At 40.3% G+C, this 24,172-nt stretch overlaps 1 protein-coding gene across 1 annotated transcript; it reads left to right on the forward strand.

The window, feature by feature from the left end:
- The first annotated feature begins 61 nt into the window (after positions 1 to 61).
- LOC126407920 (anoctamin-2) lies at positions 62 to 23,658 on the forward strand. The gene is made up of 28 exons (XM_050073194.1): positions 62 to 158; positions 3,226 to 3,395; positions 3,584 to 3,889; positions 7,242 to 7,337; positions 7,547 to 7,719; positions 8,139 to 8,193; positions 8,291 to 8,342; positions 8,488 to 8,543; positions 8,817 to 8,864; positions 9,812 to 9,876; positions 10,400 to 10,534; positions 10,639 to 10,799; positions 11,575 to 11,657; positions 12,126 to 12,137; positions 13,191 to 13,265; positions 13,362 to 13,418; positions 13,983 to 14,057; positions 15,065 to 15,266; positions 15,496 to 15,607; positions 16,004 to 16,061; positions 16,163 to 16,263; positions 16,365 to 16,531; positions 16,643 to 16,795; positions 17,072 to 17,124; positions 18,598 to 18,776; positions 19,020 to 19,125; positions 21,678 to 22,296; positions 22,426 to 23,658. The coding sequence occupies exons 2-28, from the start codon at positions 3,249 to 3,251 to the stop codon at positions 23,085 to 23,087; spliced, it is 4,008 nt and encodes a 1,335-aa protein (XP_049929151.1). The 5' UTR covers positions 62 to 158; positions 3,226 to 3,248; the 3' UTR covers positions 23,088 to 23,658.
- Positions 23,659 to 24,172: the final 514 nt, after the last annotated feature.

Raw genomic sequence — 24,172 nt, forward strand, 5'->3', positions numbered from 1 at the left:
CGGTCAGGGAATTAGCCGCCCTCAGCGCGCGCGTGTTAAGCCAGGGGTTCCGGGAGCGCGCGCGGATTGTCCACCATCTCAGCCCCTCGCCAGGCTGTGCACCTCGCGCGTCTTATCATCCATCTCCATAGCGAAGCGCTGATCCTCCCCGAGCACTGGTGAGTCCACTTTTTCACTTTTCTTTCGCGTGAATTGTTATTTTAAAAAAGTGCGCACCTGACCTTTATCACTTTGACTGTGTCCTGGTCCCTGCGGTCGGCTCTGACAGCACTTTCTGCACTTTTGCGCGCATTTGTTTGAACTATATCAGCTTGTGTGTTCAGCGCTTCATAAACAAAGCTCGACCTGAACCACTGCTTTTAATATTTCAATCCCCCGGTGGCTGCAGTGGCGCGTGCCAGGGTGCCGAGGCTGTTTTTTCCATCTGACCATCTGGGTGCAGACAACTGTTGTAATTAAACACATATTTATCGAATAAGCGGCTCCAGACAACTGCCCTGGGATTAATTAGTCAAAATGGAAATGAATTAGTTTGATGTAGTCTGTGCTGTTTATGTTTTTACTCTTGAATTAACTTCACAACCACGAAAATCAGAACCAAAAACAGATAGGTGCACTGGTTTGAGTGAAAGTTTGCTGCAAGTCCATTTGATTTGCACTTTTGATTTGATTCATCACACAATTTCAAACTCGAGTCTTTGTTTGTTTGAGTTGTATGTTTCCTGTTATGGCATTAGAAAGGAAGCAAGCAGCTCTGCTGTTGAGCTGTCAGAGAGCTTACAGGCCTTTAAGCCCCGCGCTGAGACGCACACTCGGAGGACGCATTTGCGCATTCGTCTTGTGGCTTCTCCAGAGTGAGCAGGAATGAGATACAAAAATACCTTAAAGTGAACACAAAAAGCAGTAACACCTTGGGAAGAAACTAAAAAATTGATTTAATACAGCATGAAACACAATAAGGTGTATGTTAACATGCTCTAATAGTGGAGCTCTGGTAAACTGCTGTATGCAAAGGGCTATTTGCTTAGAATAAAATCCAAACTCTCATATCTGAGTCTTGCCATGCAAACTCCATCCTTTTATTACTCATGTAAGAAGAGTAAATTGTAAGAATAAGAAACAAAATCTACAAGGCATGGTAGTCTACAGTATCGCTGATGTTCTGATAGATGCTTAGTTAAAGTGCCTGCAAAGTGTGCAAGCTTATTGGTTGGTATGCGCAGTGTAAACATTGTTAGAGGCGGCATTAATATCAGCCTTTTGGGAAATGGTATCATGACTAATAATAAGCTGTGTGACCAAAACACAACACATGGAGCATGTGGCTAACAGCAGATGTGATAAACAAACCCAGGCCTCTTTGAAAAACAACCACAGTAGCACTACTTTTGTGGATATCTACATGCTGTCATCTAAGTTTGAGCCATTAGAAGAAGCAAAATATTCATAATTATGTGTCAATTTTTTTGTGATATAATTGTTACTTTCATCTCTACAGGCCTTTCAAAAACATACAAAGCAAAAAATGTGATACGGAAATATCATTCTTTGGTTAAATTGCTCTCATATGTTCACAATAAATCAAAAGTGTGACGGTGGTTTGCACTTTGATTCAACAGGGTCATGCCAAAAACATTGGGCACCACTGTGCCCTGTTGGATACCTATTTACATGCAATCTCTTTGACCTGCTGAACTCTAGGAGCTCGTCTCTGTGTTTGCTAACACATGATAAACTGGGATTATCGTGGATGTGTGTGCATATGTAATGGGATTGACGGTTGAAGCCCCCCTATACGTGTGTAGGCTGTTTGGCTGACTGTTGGTGCATCTGCATGTCTCATGGCTTGTGTCTTAAACGGCTAGAACATGTAGGTTGACACTGTTGCATGCAGCCCTCACTCTTAAACCTGCAGTAACACGTAATGGTAGAAAAAGATATATGGTACATATACGTAGAGGTTAATAATGGTTACATGTGTCGAATTAAAGGTGTCAAACAATGAATGTGTAGCATTCACCTCTTACTATCACACCTCACACTGTATGATTACTTAGATTGGCACTACTGTTTACATTAATATTTTAATTTAAATCAATGTAAAGTGCCAAATCATGATAGAAATGACCCCAAAATGTGAAACGTGTCTTTATTTATTTAGAAGAGCATTTGTAAGGAAGCAGATTTGACGTGGCATTAGGGACTGGCACAGTGTTTGAATGAAGCTCAATCAAAACATGTAAGCGCTGACAAACATGCCTACGTTTTGCTGTCACATGTAGGCACAGGAAACACACAGCTGGGACATCAACCTATCAGGGCTCTGTGTAGAGACCTTAACATCATAATACAGTGCATACTGGTAACTGTATTCTTATCTCTTTTGTTATTTCTGAGCTTGAGAAGCTAAACATTTAGGAAGACTATCTGTGTTGATCTGTACTCTTTAAAACACTTGTTCCATTATATTCTGTGGCTTGAAGCCCGGGGATGCACATGTGCTTGTATTAGTGTAAGATTTAACTACTCCGTTTCCTCTCAACACTTCCTTCTTGATCTCCAAAGAATGAGCCCAGTGATCAAATTACCCCAACAGATTGTAAACTGTGCCGCTTGGATTGCAGCGCGAGCTTAATCTGAGCCTACAGCTTCAATTGGGTAAAAAAGAGATGAGATAGCTTAACTTTGGCTTACTCTGTCAGTCTGAAACAGCTACTACTGTGTGATTTTTACACATGATTTTTGAAGGTAAAGTTGACCTAGTTTTTATCTGAAATGTATATATCTCTGGCCTGGCATATCTAAACAATAAATAACTGCTACAGGCCATTATCAGTGCTTCAAAATGAAAGAAAATGTGTAAATTGCATCTGTTATGTGAATATTAAATGCATCTTATAGGCTAAAATAGTGATTTGAATAAATGAAAGCACATTTCTGTTTCATTCTTTGAGGATTATTGGCTAATTTTACATTCAGAATTTTTAAACCAGAGAGAAATTCACTCCTCTTAAGCGGTAGACAAATAATTCAGTCACAGTGGTCGCAATAAGACATCACTTTAAGTGGTCACACTCTGAAAAGATTGGGGACCAATGTGCTCAAATATTATGTTCCTACTTGGAGAAATGGTTCCACCAGCAACAAAACTTTTTATTATATTTCAAGCCAGAGCTGCCAGGTCATCACAACTTCTACTGAACTCTTGTTTTTCTTTTCCAACAGAGGGATGAAACGGAAAAGAACTTATGCCGGTCACCACAGAAATGAGTGAGTCGTCGTCCATTCACTCAGCGAAGCTTGTTTCATTGGCCCGATCGCTCTCCGGGCTTGGGCTCGATGCCATCAATGGAAACCCTATCACCCCTCCTGACAATGATGAGCCCCCTCCTCCGGTACGATATCCTCAGAGTACAAACACTCACATCCTGTAGCAATTTGTCAGCTCAGGTTTCCCCTCCTCCAGTTGACACACACGGAGCAATACCTAACACTGATACACTTACACTATAGTACTCCTTAAATTCTCTACTTGTGACAGCATCACTGACCTCCTTAATTACCTGTGTGTGCTCTTGTGCAGGAGTCCGGCATCGATCTAGGCCCTGGGCTTTATTTCAATGATGGCAAGAGAAAAGTGGACTACGTCCTTTGCTACAAATACAAAAAAAGGCGAGCATCCAAGGCACGCCTTTCCATTGCATCCAATGGAAGTATACCATTTCCCATACCGAGCCGCTGGGAGCCGGAAGCGGAGTCTGGTGAGGCAGGTGCGCCTGCAGGAGATGTGGAGGAGTCGAAGCTGTCTGAGGAGGAAAAGGCTGTCATGAGGGAGGAATTTGAAGCGGGTCTGCTGGAAGCTGGACTGCAGCTAGAGCGTGATAAAGAGGTGTGTATGTGCTGCTATGGTGCTTTCACCATGGTTATTTTTTTCATCTGCTGTAACGTTCCTGCAGTATAGACATTTATGGGTCAGCGCCATCCTTAAGTGATGTGACCATAAATCCTGTGATTGGACGGCTGCCAAACAGGTTAAGGATAAGACTCAGCCTGTCCCTTGAAGCTTGAGGACAGGCCTGCCCTTTAATTAAAGAGAGAACTTATTGGTTATCGGTGGTATATTACAGGGTGTTTATGGTAATGATAACCACAATAATAACAAAGAGATGTTGCATGTCTTTCATCATGTACAGCACAGTATGTGCAAGTGTGTCTGATTTGATTCTTTCTTATTCTGTACGAGTGCATCTGTGCACATGCATGTTTGTGTTTTTGCGTCTGTGTGTTTGCTTGTGTCTGTGTGTTTGTTTGCGTCAGTGTGTGGGTTTGCGTCTGTGTGTATGTGGTTGTGAGACGCATGTGCGTTAAATCAGCTGCTGCTTTGGTTGAGGATTAAGAACGCTGACCGTAAGTGTGAAGCCAAAGGCCAGATTATAGGGCCTTATTAGAGAGTGATCCACTACTCAGAGGTGTGTGTGCTGGCACATGAATGCATTGGGGGAGATTGGTTGGTTTAATTTTGATTGAATGGGTAGAAGGGGACACTCAGTGGTCACTGTGTAGCGTAGCCGTATGTGCATCTGTCTGGCTGCAGTCAAATATGATTAGACTAAGGTTTTGGGAATTGAACAGTGAAGGGTTTATTGATATATTTAGCATTGCAGGGTGTGAATATGCTCAGTTGTGTTTTTGTGTGGGCTACATACAGCATGAGGGAGTTGACACTGGTTTTACTCATGAATATGTGCAATTAATTTTGTATAAACTGTGGAAACACTCTTCTTTATAGTGGTAAAACTGTGCATCTTTGACTCAAATCTCATCTCCTATTAATGATTTTGTTTTAATTTAAATTTTCCTTACATTAACGAACATGTGAGCTGAGGACAGGAGACAGCTGGACATATTATTGAAAGTGACTGCCCACCCTTAGCGGAAATCTATAAGGCTAGACTTTAGATACAATGGGGAAAACCGAAAGATAAAAATAAAAAGGCTTAAGAAACAGAATCAGAAATACTTAACTGATCCCCGAGGGGAAATTAAGATTCGTTATAGTCGCTCTGATGTAAAGAATAGAGAATCATAAGGAGTTTGAAGAAGAGTATGAAATAGAAGTATGTAAATACAAAGCAATAAAATAAAATAAGATTAAATTAAATTAAAATTGAAATGAATGAAATTAAATTAAATTGAGATGAAAATGTACATTAAAATAAAAATGTGAATTAAGCTACAGTGTTTAACACTAGTACTTAAGATATTAAAATGTGTCACTGAGGCTGTGAGTGTGAAATTCAACTACAATATATAAATCAATAGAATAAACAAGTATAGAATAAAAGTAAAGTATGTGCATGATAAAGTCGTATACTGAAAAATATTGCAGCAGTTGGATTATTGCACTTAGTACATAATTATGAATATAAATGTAGAAGGTGAATAAAGTCAAGGTCAAGGTAAACTTTATTATCCCACAAGTGGGAAATTCATGTGGTCATTAAAGNCAGTTAAAATCTGGTCTGTCTTCTTAGAAAAAAGGTCATTGTACAACTGAGTTGCCGAGGCCTGATTTGACCATACGTTGCAATTTTTTCTGGTCTTGAATGTACATGTTTCCAAAGGCACAATTAAGGCCAAAGGTTAGGACACTTTGCAACAGGGCTTTATAGAACAACTCCAGAATACGGTTGTCCAATTTAAATTGGTTCAGCTTTCTAAGGAAGTACATCCTCTTCTGCAATTGTTGGTCCTTGTTAAATGCTGATTCTTTAAACGTCAATTTGTCATCAATCTCAAGGAGTCAGGATGCCAGTCTACTGACTCAAGGCAGCTGACACTCTGAGGGAGGAGTTGTACAGGTTAATGGCCACAAGCAGGAATGACTTCCTGTGGTGCTCTGTGGTGCATCTTGGGGGAATGAGTCTGCCGATGATTTTTTTTCTTGCTCAGTAGCAAAGAACGCAGACTGACTTCAGTAAACAGTAACAATAGGAGAATGAGAAAGCACTGCTGGTGCTAGTGTATCATTACTGCTGTCATTTCATATTTGAAACTGTTTCCAGTATTCAGAATCAATATGTATCCATAAATCAATATCTTTGACAACACCAGGCTGGACTACAAAAGGGCCTTAGTTTTAAGTTTTAAGGGACCACTCAGCTTACAACCTTTATAATTTCCTTCCTTCTCACAAACGATTAAGAAGCATTAAGACCAGAGCATCCAGGTTCCAAGACAGCACATATCCTGAAGCTGTCCGCCCCCTCAACATTACAAACATAGCACACGGCAGGCCACTCAGCAGGTTAAATGGCAGATGTCTTAACACACTTGAAGCACTTTATCCAGTGGGTTGTTTGTTGTTGCTGCTAATTTCCCTGCAGGTGCTTGTGTTTAATTGTGCTCGCATGCATTGGATTTTTGTTTTATGTTTTTGTTTTGTGCCTTTATGATTATTTCATGGTTATGGATATGAACTGTTTCTGCTTTGTTTAATGTATTATTTGATTTATGAGTGAGTGGCTTTGCTATTTTTGGCTCTCTCTGTCTGTGTTAAGTGAGAAAACTGAGACAAATTCAAATTGATCATGTTGATGTGGGCATAAGGAACTGATCTTGAATTATAGCAGCTTGACAGTAGTGCAGAGTCTGGTGATAAATTTTAATGCTAACACCAGAAAACTGCTGGTAACACAACATTAGAGGTGTAGCAGGTGTTGTTTGAACCTGTGCAGTCATATCTGCCTGGCACTGAGGTCATTACAGTAATTGCAGTGGGCAGGTTGTAATTCAGTGGTCCAGCAGCTACGTGAGAGCTAGTCATTTTTCACATGATCAAAATTGATAATGGGCGACATTAAGGTGGCTTTCAGGTACCTCTCTAAGCATTATCTGCATTTTCTATACTTTGGAGGATTTGGAGGTTCTGGGCTTGAAATAATGGGATTCCCTCCCAAACAGCTTCATTATAACACAAAGTAGCATACTTACAGGTTTAGGGAAGGCTCATCTGGCTGCCTCAGGACAAGTAGCAGGAGCAATTACATGCAAAGACAAAGGGAGCGAAGAAGGCAGATATACTGTTAATCTATCCATGTAATCCAAATCTCATTTGACTTGCACGCAGTGGTTGATATCATGTAGTAAGGCATGTCGTGTTTTATGTTCATATTTCATTTTGATCTGTGTGTGTGTGTGTGTGTATGTGTGTGTGTGTGTGTGTGTGTGTTTATGTGCAGAGGGCGAATGGCATGCAGTTTATTCGGCTGCACATCCCATGGCCAATACTCAGTCGGGAGGCAGAGCTTCAGAAGATCAAAGTTGCTGTGAAAAAGGTCAGCATTCATTTATTCAAACCTGGTCTTTAATATTCTACTTTTAAGTGTTTGTACATTTGCAGCAGAATAATTTGGGTGGACAACACAATCCCATATTTAAACTAAGTAGCTCTACAGAAAGCTGCAGAGTGTGACATGACTGACAGGACAGATATGTGTAGCGTAGTTTGACCAAACTGTTCTTCATGTGTGTTCTCATCGAGCAGAAATGTGAATTGCGGAAGCGGATGGGCATCGCCGGGGTATGGGACTCCATCATGAGCAAAGTCAGCACACCGTTTCAACCGGACGTCCCCGATTTCGACATCCAGAGAGACTCACAGACACGCGTCCATTTCAAAACCCTCAAACACGCTTTTATCAGAGACAAGCTCCACCTGTGAGTACCTGCCTGAGCTGTCACACTCACACACACACACACACACACACACATGTAATGGAACGGTGTCAGAAAACTAACCCACTTTTGGAATCGCCCTTGGCTAGGGACACACATGCCTCTCAGTTCTGTCATGGTCAGTGATTTAGATTACAGCCTGATATCTAAATCACCTGCAGCAGGCTGTGTGCTTTTATCGTCCTTATCATAGCATCATGAAGCTTTCACGTAAATTGAATTTTACTGTTTACACCACTGAAAAGCTACTGGGACACAGCGAGTGACAAGATAAGCTTAACAGTAGCAGTAACAGTTACATCCTTAGGTTGACTACATTATTTGATTTACCAAAAAAAAAAAAAAAATGGAGCGCTCAAATTCGGTTTAAATGAGTGACTGTGTCTTGTCATTTCCTGCAGGTACGACATCAAATCAACAGAAACTGTATTTGATAACGCAACACGCAGCAGAATAGTAAGTCCAGAAACTAATATCTTCTACTTTTATAACCTGAAGAATATTTAATATTTGAGCTCACACACAATTTGGACTCTGCTTTCTTTGTGTCTAGGTGGCTGAGATTATTTCACGCACTACCTGCAGACAAACTTGCCAAACCACTGGTGAGATCTAACTTTTGTTACTGTATGTTTTCTTACTGTATGTGCACTGTCAGTCAAATTTCACTCTGCCTGTGTGCGTATGCTGTGAGTCACAAAACTGAATGTGTCCGTGACACTGTGTTGCACTTCCTCTTTGTGTCATAAGGCATCAGCTCATTGTTGGCTCGGGGTGTCTACGACTCTGCCTTCCCTCTGCATGATGTAAGTATAACAGAAATAGCAACTTCACTGGACAATGGACAAAATATATTTGTGTGTGCCACATCAGCTGTACATAATGTATCTTGCAGGACAGCTTAGTCTGTATGTTTGCAGTGTGGGTGTTTATGGAAACTGGAAAAAGGGGAGAATTTGACCTATTTTAATAGAAAAATTCTGTTCTAAACCCTGCAATTATGATAATGCATGAAGTATGTCATACGCTTATGCAGTGTATCTCTGTGTAAAGAGCTTGTTACTTTTTCCTTTCTGTAGGGGTCGTTCACAAGGAGAGGGAGGAAAGATCAGCGAAATGACAGACAGGTGAGTTGAGAAGCCTCTAAGTGTTTTTAAACTACCCACTTACTAATACTAGTGGAGTCACCGGAGATTATACCAGTCACTTTTCTAAAGCCAGGAAAAGATAAGCCTGGTTGCTGTCCTGATTTTGTCATGACAACTGATGATGAGCTTGTACTGGTCACGCAAAAGTGTTGTTGTTGTAAGTGTTGGTTTTGGATTCAAATCTCTGGCATCACGGTTAAGTCTCAGACCTGTCAGATATACATCGGGATCTTAAGCCACAAATTTCTACAAACATAAAATGGACAAGTCTGAATGTGACACTGAAGCTTGAGCTGGTTATTGCAGTCTGCTTCTTGGGAAGTGTAATCTGCAGATGTTAGAGGGGGACTGATTTTACACATCAAATCTGTTTCTAGATCTTGAGGAGTAGGCTACTGCTACTACATGTGTGGAAAAAAGGTGTATAAAGCTTTTGCGGCTCCAGAGGGAGCTACATGAATTCTGATAAAATTTCCTCAAGTGCTGTCACTAGAGTCAGCTGGGGCTGAAAATGAATGAATGAAAAATGGAAAAAAACTGAGAGTTGAAAAGAAGTGAAATGACTAGACCTCTGTAGCAACGCTTCATCTCTGCTAGACAGTAGTGGCTTGGTGCTACATTATCTGCTGTTAGCATAATTAAACGGTCAGTGGTCGACTTGCACAGTGGATACTGTAGGCGCTGTCAAAGAAAAAGAATGTGTGGAAGAAACCTCTGGTTCTGCTTCATTGATTTTGATGCTTTAAAAACTGTTTATTATAGGAGTGCAAAGCTAATTAAATGAAACACTCTTTTATGTGTATGTTGTCTTTTCACCGTCTTATTTGATTGTGTAAACTGTGTAATCTGATTGATCATTATCAGTACATAAACACTGTTATTAACTTGTGTTTTACTCTCGTGTCATGTGCTTGCATGTCCTTCAGATCCTCCATGAAGAATGGGCGAACTATGGAGTCATGTATAAATACCAGCCTGTGGACCTGATCAGGTAACAGTTTGTGCAAACAAAAATAAAAGTCTAACTATAGCTATAGTTTGAGACAGTGATAATGTTTATAACACCCACTAATACCATCATTTTGTGGTATAATAAGATGTCCTGATGATGGTGCCAAAAGAAAGGCTATTAAATGGTTCTTGAACATGTACATGTACATGAGTGTGCTCAGCAAATTTTAAGACAGTATTTCATATTGAATTCATAATTCGTAATTACTGAGGGTCGTTAAAAATGGAAGCTCAAAGAGGGTCCAAAATGGAAATGAGCTACATGTGAGACTGTTTTGGTTGAGAACTTCTTATGGACCAAAAAGTGGGTCGAGAGTTTTGGCATGATGGTGGCACTAGACCTCATTGGGGTCTACCATTGGGTTAACCCTCATCTGGCCTGTAGCTTGGACGTGGACCAGAATTAGACCTTGGGCCCTGCGACCAGAGGGGCAAAAAGAAATGTAAACCTGTAAACCCGCAAGCCCAGGCAACAAGTTGACACTTTGGTTTTATTTTAACAGGAAGTACTTTGGAGAGCAGATTGGGTTGTACTTTGCCTGGCTGGGTGTTTATACTCAGCTCCTCATCCCTCCCTCTGTACTGGGCATCATTGTCTTCCTGTACGGCATACTCACTGTGGATGCCAATGTGCCAAGGTAGGCAGATAAAAACAAAACCTCATGTATGCTTATCAACATTACGACCCAAGATTATATTACTACCATACATGTGTTTGTATCACTCTCTTTGTGTTGTTCAGCCAGGAGACATGTGATGACAACCTGAACATCACCATGTGTCCGCTGTGTGATGGTGTGTGTGACTACTGGCGTCTGAGTTCGGTGTGCTCACTGGCCCGAGCGTCATACCTGTTCGACAACGGAGCCACTGTCCTCTTTGCCATTTTCATGTCTCTGTGGGGTAACTATGAATACTAATACACCTTTCTGATAATGTAACAGCAGGTTCATTTCATTAGACCAGCTCCTAATGAACCGACAGGAGGCGTGACAGTGATAGTATGCATGGTTAGAGTGAGTGAAACAGCAGCAGTGTTGGTGTGGCTCAAAGAATCATTGGTTATAATCGCTGTATATGTAGATACATATCAACAACATGATGCTAACCTGTACATAAATATACTGTGGGCCTACTTTGAGGTATTGAATGCTTCATCACAGGGCCACAGGGCTAGACTTTTGGGGGCCCTAAGCAGGATTTGGTTTGGGGAACCCTCTTCATCGTGATGTGTTGCCACCTCACATTGTACTGAACTAAATGTGTATTGTAAATATTAATTTAAGCACATATCATGTACAAATAGACTACATTAAATACAGTATTTACTCAATGAATGGTCCTCTTAAATCAACCTCCAAATGTAATTTATTGAACTTAAATCATGGCCAGTCGAAGAATAGCTTGCGAAGATACCTATTCCAGTTTGTGTTGACCTTTATTATTGGCAAAAATGGCACGTAATGATGTCAGTTTTTGTTCAGAAGGTCAATTTTAATTTCGTTATTGTGTCATTTTCATTTAAAAAAAAAATCTTTTCTTGCCCCCCATTAAAATGTCATGGCAGACATTGGAATTTTCTTGTGTGTGTTTGAAGAAAAGGTCAGGGGTTTCTGATTGTTTTTAAGCCAGTAATTTTAGGACTATGTTAATATTCCTTCTGTGTATCTTCTCGTAGCTGCCTGTTTCCTCGAGCACTGGAAAAGGCGACAGATGTGTCTGAAACATATGTGGGACCTGACGAGCTTGGAGGATGAAGAGGTATGAAAATAGATTCAAGAACACTGTAGTCAGCAATAAACACACATAAAATAAACACAGTCAGCCGCTGTCCTTATGTTTTTTTTATTATGAGCATTGATCTTTGTGTCCATCACTCTTTATCTTTCTGCACTCAGAACTCTTGTTTAAGTGCTAAGTCAGTCAGGGTGAGAGTGTTAACCTCGTGGCTCGGGTCAATCATGACGACAGTTGTTGTTTGCCTTGCAGATAATCATTGGTGTCAGAACAGTGCCCTCCCCTCAACGCACACACATACACATATACGCATGGCTACCAAGTGAACGCGACCCTTTACCCTGTAAAGGGCTGTAATGGGATTGGTCTGTTCTTAAAGTAGAGCACTTACTGATGACACAGCAGCAGGGTCAAAACATAATGTAAATACTGTCAGCCTAATATACCCCTCTCTCTCTGTCCCTCTCTCTTTCATGTCTTTGCTGCCTGAAGGAGCGAGTCCAGGTGGGCAAGTTTCTGTACCTATTAAATGCTCCCACAGTCTGGTTTAGCAGCTTTATTATTTATTGTATTTTATTTTATTATATTTTATTTTTTATTTATTTATTTATTTTTTTATCTTATTTTATTTATTTATTTTTATTTTACTTTATTTATTTATTTATTTGTTTATTATTTTTTTATTCCAAAAATGCCTTAGCTATTTATTGGAATATTTCTAAGCAGCCGAAAATCTGATAATACACATTAATAGTCCAGATATGTCTGCAAAAAAAAGTGTTATAATGATACAGTTTGCATGCACATACCAGTTATTATGTAGTTTCATGGTTAATGATTATCTTTAGACTATAAATCGGTTTGTAGGGTTTTCTGTGCACTTTGGATTTGAGCATATTCTAAGCTGTCCATGAGAGGACCTCTCGACTGTGGTGAATAGTGTTATCTAATGAGGATGACGTAAACAGCAGTTTTTTGTGGGGGTTTTTATGGACAAAAAAAATCCAATCAAACTCAGTCTGCTTTCTTTGAAAATATCTATTTTTGAGTTAAAGTGACTTAAAAAAAAAAAACTTGAACCTGTCCTAGTGTAGGCTACCACCACCTTGAATCTACAGACATGAGGTCACTAAGAACGTAAAACTGCAAATGTCATGCAACAGACATAAAAAACTGATTTTGTAGCTGTAAATTAATTTGGGACAGTATATTCTGTAACTGCTAACTAAAGCCACCGTGCTGTAAAGTTGTGGGGCAGGTGTGGCATCGCTGGCCCTTGGAGTCTGCATGTCGATGTGTCCTTGGGCAAGATACTGAACCGAAATTGCTATTGCCATTGGTGTGTGGATGCGTGCATGAGCTGGTGGCACCTTGTACGGAAGCCTCAGCCACCATTGTGTGAATGGGTGAAAGAGGTTGCTAAGACCAGAAAAGCGCTATATAAACGCAGCCCATCCTCCTGTTTTGCAGTTGTGAACTGTTTAAACAGTGTGAGATGAGAATTTTTGTCTCGGCTGATGTGATCCCTTACTTCATGGTGCTGTCCCATGTGTGCAGGAGGAGCTGAGGCCTGAATACGAAGAAGCTCTACAGGAGAAGAAAGCTAAGATGAAGGCACAGTCTAAGAGGAAGGTACTGTATCTGTGTGTGTTTTTGTTTGTTTGCATGACTTGTAACACAAAGTGGTTAAACTGAAGATTTACTGACATTTTTTTCACTCTGTTGCAGTTGACCCAAGCTGAGGAAGGTGCAGATGGAGAAAAAGACCAGATGCTGGCTTCGCAGGTATCACTGCTATACTCTGTGTGATAGGACATAATGTGGCCAGAGTAGCTGGAGGGGAGAGGGCGGGGCTGTTAACACTCAAGTGATTTACACTTGCTTCATGCTAACACAGAACTCACTTCTTCAATTACGTTACATCAAGTGAGGGGAAACAACTTAATCTACAGAAGCAAATATCACAGCCCACCTAAAGTTTCCATCTTCGATAAAGTTTTTACAGACTAACTCCGTCTGTATGAGTTTATGTCGGTGCACAAAAAGGAAACCCCCTTCACCTCCAGTGGGTGGTTGAGTCCAAAGCTGCTTACCTGCCTGAGATTAGCCCAGATTACTGATGGAGAGAGAAAAGGGAGGAGGGAGAGGAGGAAGGGGAGGGGATTTCTGTCCTTTCAGATGGCAAAACATGCCCCTGCCAGACAGAAAACATGACGTGTGTGTGTGTGCAGGACATGTGCTCAGCATTACTGCACATCACATACTGCGCATGTATTGAAGCAAACACCAAAGTCTGTGCGTGTTTTTTTTGGATGTGTACCCAAGTAATATTCATGTTCTTCTTGACAGCAAGAGCCAGAGTCCCTGGACATTGAGGATCACCTGTCAGGTTATCTCATCAATGTGTCCACCTTACTACTACTGGTACAGCACTTACATTCCTCCCTCTTACAACATCACACAATATTCTGTGACCACTGCTATTTTTTATAAGAAGTCAGCATGGGGGTTTTTTTCAGTCTGCCACTATGACAACTGTGGATTTATCTAAATAATTTCCTCACTGTTTAACATATTATATTCCTTAATTTCTCATTAACCCAGTATCAATACTAATGGCCCGAAATTAATACCAGACACACTTTTTATTGTGTCAGTCATTTCATTATAGACATTAAAGATTGTGTTAACCCTTTGAAACCTGGAGCAACATCACTTTTCTTGTGATACTATGTACAGCATTCAAACCACTGAACCCTGAGCTAATTGGTGTGATTTCTTTCAAAAACATGAGAAAAAAGACAATGAGCAACTTGGTAAGAAATGTCAAAAAATGCAAAAAAAAAAATTATATATTTAAAAAAAAAAACAGACAAAAAAGAAAAAACGCTAGTGAAAAACTATATTTATCATTTTTATTATTATTACATTTTTAAATTATATTATGGAGTTATTAGGATTTTTAAGCACTCTTTCCAGGTAATTTCCTTTTTTGTTTGTTTTTAATTTTCTTTCTTTCATTTTTTAATCATTATTATTATTATTATTATTATTATTTTTTATTTTTATTTTTATTTTTACAAATTGTCTTGTTTTCAGTTTTTTTTTTTTTCAATTTCTTGCTAATTTTTTGTGTCATTTCTTCTTTTGTTGCTCATTGTCGTCTTTCCATGTTTTTAAAAGAAATCAAGCCAATTTGCTCAGGTTTCACAGGGTTAAATAAATCTAAAATCTAAAATAACAGAGAGATAAAACTGAGAAAAAAGAGAGCGAAGGAAGCAAGAAAAATATAAAAATAAATATATACATGTACCAAATATTAAAACCCTGCTGCCATCATGAAGAATTGCCATGAAAGAAAACAAATATTCTTCGACAGCTTTGTCATCCACCTTTTTAATGTTTTGGCCACCTATCTTGTGTGTGTTCAGATCTTCGTCACCTTCTCAGCGGTGGTTGGTGTGGCAGTTTATCGCATCTGCATGTTAAGTGTGTGGTCCATGAACCCTGATCCTGAAGCCAAGGCCAGCGTGAGGATGACCGTCACCACCACAGGCATCATCCTCAACATGCTGGTCGTTCTGGTGTTGGAGGAGGTCTATGGAGCGATCGCTGTGTGGCTGACTGAACTGGGTTTGTATTTTAAGTGTCTGTATGAAACAGACAGAGCATTATTACAGCAGCAAACCACGGCTACAAAGTCAAGCATTAAAATGATAAGACTTTCGACACACAATGTTAGTTTAGCTCTGCTGTGTTTTGGCTGAACATCTACACAGTCACTCATTGTGATTAAAGCATACAATTATGAGCATGTGTGTCATACATGATGTGTTTACAATCGTGTCTCCTTTCCCAACAGAACTTCCCAAGACAAACGAAGAGTTTGAAGAGAAGCTGATATTTAAGTCTTTCTTCCTCAAATCCATGAACGCCTTTGCACCTATTTTCTATGTGGCCTTCTTCAAGGGCAGGTGAGAGTCTCTTATAAAATCTTATTTAATTTATTACAGGCATATGAGTATAACACGCATGACAGCATGATGACATGACACTATAATCTCACATAAAATAAAATTGGAAAAAGTTAAAAAGACAAAATGAAATTAATAGGTTCACATCAGTAATTCAAATAATTAGGTGCTGCATTTAAAAACTGATATATACATGTGACAGCTACAGCATAGCTAGAGTTATATATAATTTTGTCCCATTTTATGTTGTGTTTTGCTACTACTATGATGGTTTCTAGCAATAGTTTTTCCACCAGAAACTGACTTTGCACTGAAACGTTCTTACATAATCCCACCTCTCTCACTTCCCACCATTGTCTTTCTTCACTCTTCATCATGTGACTTCTCTTCACACAGGTTTGGCGGGCGGCCTGGTGATTATGTTTACGTCTTTGGAGACTACCGCATGGAGGAGGTATGATTAGTTACACACGTTAGTAGTTATTGTTCACATGTATGTATATGTAGAGTGAATATGCATCTGTGACTTGAGTAAATGTGTTTTCTTTTCCACAGTGTGCTCCACCAGGCTGCCTCATCGAGTTGTGTATCCAGCTCAGCATGATCATGCTCGGAAAGCAGCTCATCCAAAACAATGTGTTTGAGGTTCTCATACCGTGAGTATAAACTTTAAGTAGATTTTGTAATTTCTACAAACATACATTTCTCTTATTAGATTTAAAGTCTTTGCTCTGACTATATGGCCCCTTTTTTGCAGTAAGCTGAAAAAGATGTACAGAACAATGCAGGAAGAAAAAGGAAAGAAAGAAAGAGCGGCAGAAAATGAGGACAATGAAACAGAAGAGAAGAGACAAAAGCAACAGTTTGACAAAGATTACACCCTTGAACCCTTCGAAGGCGTGAGCCCAGAGTACATGGAAATGAGTGAGTACTCTTTTATTCACTGAGTCACTCACTATTTCGATCACACAATATAATTCTTTAACCCTGTGTGTGTGTGTGTGTGTGTGTGTGTCTGTGTATTAATATTTACAGTAATCCAGTACGGGTTCGTGTCTCTGTTCGTGGCTTCCTTCCCACTGGCGCCAGCATTCGCTCTGCTCAACAACGTCATTGAGATTCGCCTCGATGCTGCAAAATTTGTCACAGAGATCCGACGGCCTGATGCTGTGAGACATAAAGACATAGGTACAGATCACACACGAGAGCACGTCACACTCTGTCAGTCTCTGTGTGGATGTGGAACAAACTATCCTGGAACTTTTAATCACTTTCTTTTCCTTTATTCCACTCTGTCCCTACATGTTTGTCTCTTTGTTTCCATGTCTGTCTGTCTGTCTTGTTTGTCTTGCTTGTCTGTCACTTTCCTTTACTCAAATACACACACCATACACACTCACACACACGTACACACACTTCCCTTTCCCTTTTCTCTGTCTCTTTTCATGCACATGCCGTCTTCAGGGATTTGGTACAACATTCTCTGTGGAATCAGCAAGTTTTCTGTCATTACAAATGTAAGTGTGTGTTAGTGAGTGTGTACATCTACTGGACCCATAACCTTTGACCTCTGGCAGAGAGTGTCCTACTAAAGTGATGTGCACAACAATTTATTTTAAGTCTTTAATACTGATATCTACTCTGGCCATGGTGCAAATAAAAAAAGTCTCAAAGAATTTTCAAGATTAAAGTCATAAATTTAAGAGATAAAAACTCAGATATTCTCTGAGATTATAAAGTCACAAACCTGTGAGAAAAAAAAATCTGAAATCCTCTGAGATTAATGTTACAAATTTATGAGAAAAATATATATATGTATTTTTTTTTTTTTTTGTCAAAGAACCACATCGTGTAGGTTGGATCAATCAAACCACAGCCACCACCTCAGTCACACTTTATTTTACAAGATGTAATAAGACAGACTTTGTATAAAATTACACCAAGAACTTATTTATTTATGTAAGATATTTATTTGTCAATAAATACATTTTCAATTAGCCATTTTTGTCTATTAATACTATTAACCATTAACTACTTTTAATACAAGTTTTGGGCTAGATGGATGATTTCATTCCTATTTTCCAAGTTTTACCTCGTGAATTTGTGACTTTAAACTTAGAGAATTTCCGAGTTTTTTCTTGCAAATTTATGACCTCATAGTCGTTTGAAAATATTCCAGGATTTTATTGTAATGTTTGAGTTTTTTCATATAAATTTACCACTTTAATCTTAGAGAACAACTAATTTTTTATCTCATGAATTTACAATGTTATTCTTGGAAATTTTGAGTTTTTTTATTGCTTCTTATTGTTAGTTAACAATAGCCCTAATACTCAATCATAGATTTTTATTTTATTTATATATACAGTTACTTTTTAAAAAGCCAGCAGATACTCATCATTTGTTAAAGGACCCTGTGGTGTTTTCATGTAACAAACAAAACTATATTTACAGTCAGTGTTTCTCATCAGAACATGTTTATTACATCTTTTTCCAGATAAAAAGCCCAGTATTTTTTTAAATAATTTGCATAAATGAATTTACATTTATGTTTGCTAGCCAGCAGTCTTCTTCTTCCCTCACTTTTGTTGGTGGGTGTTTACGCGTCTTCACATTGTACCACCGTTAACTGTCTACCAGTTGAGTAGCAGAAAGCCAATAGCAGGAACGTGTATCATGTCACAAAACAGAGACTACTCATAAAAACAGCGGCAGGTATTACTGTTACAGCTGATTCCTGGTGTGTTAAACTGTTTTCTTTTGTTTGTTGTTGTTTTTTATGTTTGTTTGTTTTTTTTATCTCCCAGTAGTGCAGCTCTACAGAGAGAATTCACAAAAATTCTTATTGAAATTCAGTAGTTGTTGTAGGTAGATTGTATGAATGAGGTTTTAGCCTATACACTTGAATATAGTTGATGACCGGTCATTGTGCCAGCAGTAACGTTACATGATGATGTGTTGTAATACATTGATGTCATTTGTCTTTTCAGGCGTTTGTCATCTCCTTCACGTCAGAGTTTGTCCCACGAATGGTTTACCAGTACATGTACAGCGTCAACGGCACCATGAATGGTTACACAGAGCACTCACTGTCCTACTTTAATGTCACCAACTTCCCACCGGGCAGCGCGCCCAACACCACCCTCATCACCGGAGTCTCCATGTGCAGGTCAGCGTCCCTCACTTTACCTTGACCTCCCTGGATTGTCCTGTAAACCTTTGAGCCCTGCAGCTTAACACTTGCTTTACCTAAATCCCAAACTTGACTGGAGTTTTCTTGGTATCGTAAAATGTGGTGTTTATAAGCAGGGATTTTCACTGAGACAAATCTCCCTCCTAAGAATTGAAGGTTTTTCATTCACGCTGCTCTAGACTCCTCCTTGCTAATCTGCACGCTGTCTGTGATTTCCAGGTATAAGGATTACAGAGACCCACCGTGGGCCCCAGATGCTTACACCTTCTCCAAACAGTACTGGTCTGTCCTCGCTGCAAAATTGGCCTTTGTGATATTCTTCCAGGTATGAAAATAATGGAAACACTTTCTATGATGCCTGTGTCAATAAGGCATTATTAACATCCTTATAATGTACTATAAACCTCTTAAAGCACTGTGTAATTATAGTTATAAGCTCTTATAAATCTTCATTATAACAATAATCATAATACATTGAAGCATTTTATAATGACTTATTGGGTTAAGTTCATAATTGCTGTTCCCTCGCTGACATTATTTTTGCAAGGATCCTAGTATATTATCATTTTTATTGTTGTAATACATCACAATCATTTTTTTAATGAATTATAATCACAGCTGTAAGCAGTCACAGGGTGCTTTAAGTGGAGTAATGTAATTCCTGAGTTAGGCGGATACAGTACGTTTAAAGCTGGTATAAGTGGTTATTGTTTGCTCTAAGTAAAGTGAAAACCAGAATTACCGCCTCACGGATGTATGCCTCCGCAAACCAGTCAAGTTGCAGTTACAGTTGATATCCATGTTTGTCTACACTCTCGACAGTCCAGATATGTAGCTAAGATAGTTGACAGTGCTTTAAATAAAGATGTTGCCACGTATTCTAAAACATGGATGCTTCACACACAAGGTGTTCCTGACTTTTGGCATTGAATAATGGCTACAAATGTGACTGAGTTACTGAGCATTATGATGTCACAGTGAAGTTGACCTTTGACCTCGTAGATATAAAATATCATGACTTTAACATTTTACCCTATTAAACAATTGTGTGAAATGTTTTTGAGGTCACACTGACCTTGACCTTTGACCATGAGATAAAATAGGGAGTGCTGCATTGGGTTAAGGCTCTGTGTAGTTAGTTGTAAAGAAATCAGGAGCTCTTCAAGGATGGGGCAAAGAGTCACATGTAGGGGCGTAGCATAGTGGATAGTGCCGGCGCTCCATGTACAGAGGCGATGCCTCACTGCAACGGTTGTAGGTTTGACTCCGGCTCACAACCATTTGCTGCATGTTACCCCCCCGCTCTCTCTCTCAGCCCTTTTCACTCTGTCCTGTACATTAAAGGCAAAAGCCCAAAAAAATAATCGTTAGAAAGAGTCACATATAGAAAAAAACCTTAATTAATACATGGATAAACCAACCAGAGAGTCTTCATCATGGTGGACACCCTAACTTTTTAACTACAGTCAGAGTGTCAGAGAGTCAGAAGCATTTTTTGACTGCCTGCCTGTACTATGGACTTGACCTTTTATCTTTGACCTCCAAAATCTAACCAGTTCATCATTAAGTCCAAGCGAATATTTCTGCCAAATTTGAAGAAATGCCCTCAAGGCATTCTTGAGATATTGTGTTCACAAGAATGGGGTGGATGGACGTACAAACGGATGGACGGGCGGGCAGGACAGCCCAAAAACGTAATGCCTTCGGACACAACTATTGCCGGCGCAGAGGCATAAAACTATTAAATCTCAACAAGAAAAAAATGTTGTAAAATGAATTCATTTGTTTAGCCTGTCATTACAGAAAATTGATTACTCCAATTTGACACAATGTTTTGATGATGAAGAACTGAATGATAAACATTTTCGTTTCACTAACGCAATATTAAGCATTATCAGTATATATGAGTGCTTATAACTATAATTATACAGTGCTATAAGGAGATTAAAATACATTATGTTTATAATGCCTTATAGACATGAGCGTCATGAAAATGTTTCTTTCACAAATCCATAAATATACAGTAGACATGAGTTTTTTAATGGCAGGTGTGTAGTTTTAGCACCTTTATGTCTCCTTTAACAAACCCAACAGCAAAGGTCTTTTCTTTTTCAAAGTCTAGCTTCACTCGTTCTTCACTGTTAGATGTCTTCATTGACACATTCTGATACACCGACTGTATATGTCACTGTGTGGAGCTCATCGGCATCATGTTTATGTAAGGTAACCTGAGGCCAGGGCTGAGGCTGGGGCATTTGTCTGAAGCCCGCCGTGACTTAGTTAGTGTATCTGATCAGCTTAATGAGGTCAATATTAGCTCGATACCAATCCAGCAGAGCGGTGTATCCTTGTCGATTGGCAGATCGTCAGGATCATTGAACCTCTTCTGCTGTTGATTAAACCCATTAGACCCTAAAAATATTTATCCTGTAATAACGTTTTAAAAAGATGGATTGTCATGTAAGTAGAATTCCCCCCTTATTCCAAGGGACGTTAGTGTTGGCGCAAAGACAGTTTCCTTCCATCTTATTCTGACCCTAGCAACTGGCTCTCTTGCCAGGTAGGGTTTCGACAATTACTTTGGTTACTCCACCATTCGCCATTTCTGCTACTGGGGATAGTAACCGCAAAGAACTTAAGCTGATACTCTTTGGTAACTGGGGATAACCTCCGATAGGTACTGGGAAAACAAAAGAGCTATCCTCTTCCTGTTTAGGTTGTGCAATATTGACATACTTCCTTTGTGCCATAAATGGAGCCTTCATTTTCATAAGTTAAAGCAAAAAAAACTTGTCCATTTCAGCCCTAACTCCGACCACACTCTTTCAATGCACTTATGTATTGCAAGAAAAACATTCCTTGTCTTTTCCCCTACAGAACCTTGCCATGTTCCTCAGCATGCTGGTGGCCTGGATGATCCCAGACGTACCGCGATCTCTGCGTGAACAGCGGAAGAAAGAGAACATGATGCTGATGGAGTTTTTGCTGAATCAAGACCAAGAAGCACGTGCCAAATCTCAGCCCCCGAAACTCTCCATCCCCTGCATCCCTGCCAACATAGACATTGTGGTGGAGGCACCGCGGGAAGAACCCCAGGAGCAGCAAGAGGAGGAGGAGGAGGAGGAAGAAAGGGTTGAGATCAATCTGGATGAGCCCAGAAGGGGCAGTGACAGTGATCCAGAGGTTGGGAAGTCGTTCGAGGAAGTTGAAGAAAATAGACTGGAAGAGCGAGTAGGGGAGAGAGAGGAGGAGGGTGGAGAGGTAGAAGTGGGAGACAAGGTAAAGGATGAGGAAGTAAATGGAGAGGGTGGAGAGGTGGGTAATGAGCCAGAGGGGGGTAATGAGCCAGAGGGGGGTAATGAGCCAGTGGGAGGAGAAGAAAAAGAGGAGGCAGAACAACTAAAGGAAGAGGAAAAGGAAGCAGAGGAGAAGGCAGCTGAGACAGAGGATTTTAAGGTCGATCTGGACGCCTTGATGAGCGAGCTGGGTCTGCTCGGTGAGACGAGTAACTGTTGTCTACTTTCCATTTTACCTATTGATTGATATTCAGTTTGCACTATGTTTTATCATCTGTCATCTTTCCTGTAAAGTAATTTTCTTATTATTTTTCTTTCTTGTCCCGTAGATGAACCCTCATCAAGCACAGCCAGAGATACAGAGCTTCCCCGCTCAGAGTCCAAACAGGAACACCAGAAAGACAAGGAGCCTCCGTTGCATCCATTGTCTCAAAGAGGCTCATCGCAGAGTCTGAAGAGCTCCAGGGCAGACATTACAACACCCGATATTGACACTAGGCTCTTCTCCCTAATTGCTCCTCCTCCCAGAGAGCCAGGCTCAAGGGCAAAAGCCCGCTGCTCCACCCTGCCTTCCCGCCACAAAGGGGCTGAAGCTTGTTACAGCCTGCCCCGGCCCAGCCACTCCACCAGCCTCACGAGGTTCCAGCAGGCGGCCACGCTCACACCCCTGGTTCCCCTGGGCTCTTCATTATCAGCCTCATCCAACCCGTTCTCCCCACCACACACACCTGTGTCACCATCATCTCCACACCCCTCGTCCCCAGCAGCCCAACAGCCCAAAGCACTCAGTGAACTATTTGCGCTGAAAGGCCCCCCGCCTCAACAGCCACGCTCCAGGGGCAAATCCCGGTGCTCCACCCTGCCTCCACGACAGAGAGCCCCCGGTCCTGAGGAGCACTCCACCAAGCCTAGCCATTCCACCAGCTTTACAAAGCTGGGGGACCGCATCCCTCCTTCCCCCAGTGAACTGAAGCGCAACACGCCAGTATGAGGAGAGCTGGAAGGCAAGGGAAAGGGACAGAGGGTGGCAGAGGGAGGGGGAGGACTAGCCAGATTAGCCTCTCCCCGTCTGTGCCTGGAGCCTCACGCCCTCCGTCTGTCCTCCCTATTTCCATACATAATACCTGGGGTCTGAGGAGAGACCATCCAGATCAACTGAACGTCCTTTTTATCCTCTTAATCTTCATGAAGATGTTTATACTCATGTTTATTTAGGGCTGATCCTGACGAGGGGAGAGCTGGACAATTCAGAGACAGACTGCTCGGGATACTCTCCCCGCCATGCCCAAAAACAATACCACTGGAACTTTAACTCTTTCTATTCCTGACTTTTTTTTCTCTGCCATTTTTTTTTTGTTTTATTGTTGGTTTGTTTTCACAGCTCACTAGCCACTGCTCCTCTGTTTATTTCAGTCTCACACATGCAGCAGATGAAAGATGGAAAAATATACAGCAAATATCAATATATACAGCTAGTATCAACACTTAAGCTTGTAGATCTACAGTTTATTTTTAGAGGTTTTGATATATAAAAAGTGTAAAATTCTAATAAAAGAAGGACATATTTTTGATATCTGTTTCTCCTTCTGAATCCTCAGGGGTTGTTCTCTCATGTTGCATTTCAGTTTCAGTTCAAAGGTGGACATGACCCATAAGTTGAACCAACAATAACAGCATTCATATAATGCCACCAGTAAATCCTAATTGGGTGATGATGACCGTAGCAACGCTGATACACTTATTGTGTAGTCTCTGTTGCCCCCCTCTGGTGTGTGGTGAAACACTGAGAAATGACTTAGTGTCCTGTATATTTCAATATGGATGCTCAGTGATGTGTTGCTTTATCTATAGATCCCTTTGAAACCTGACATTTTTTAAGTTCTCCTGTCAAAGTATATATGTAAAAAAAAAAATGTCCAATATATTTTAGAGGTGGACATTTTTCCTCATAGAAACTGAGCAAAGACAAGAGTTAATTGTATCAAAGGTCAGTTTATTTTTGCTGATATGTTTGTTATTAACCCAGAGTATGGAGAGTGATATTTCACTCCTGCTCTTTGTGTGTGAAAGTTCCCC

This window comes from Epinephelus moara, chromosome 20, assembly GCF_006386435.1.
Source record: "Epinephelus moara isolate mb chromosome 20, YSFRI_EMoa_1.0, whole genome shotgun sequence".
NCBI lineage: Eukaryota > Metazoa > Chordata > Actinopteri > Perciformes > Serranidae > Epinephelus > Epinephelus moara.

What these genes read in the sequence shown, in the direction of transcription:
- LOC126407920 (XM_050073194.1), top strand. Translation starts at nt 3,249, where the DNA reads ATGCCGGTCACCACAGAAATGAGTGAGTCGTCGTCCATTCACTCAGCG. An exon ending in CTGCCTTCCCTCTGCATGAT is followed by an intron (nt 8,544 to 8,816) that starts GTAAGTATAACA and finishes TCCTTTCTGTAG; the next exon opens with GGGTCGTTCACAAGGAGAGG. An exon ending in GTGGATGCCAATGTGCCAAG is followed by an intron (nt 10,535 to 10,638) that starts GTAGGCAGATAA and finishes TGTGTTGTTCAG; the next exon opens with CCAGGAGACATGTGATGACA.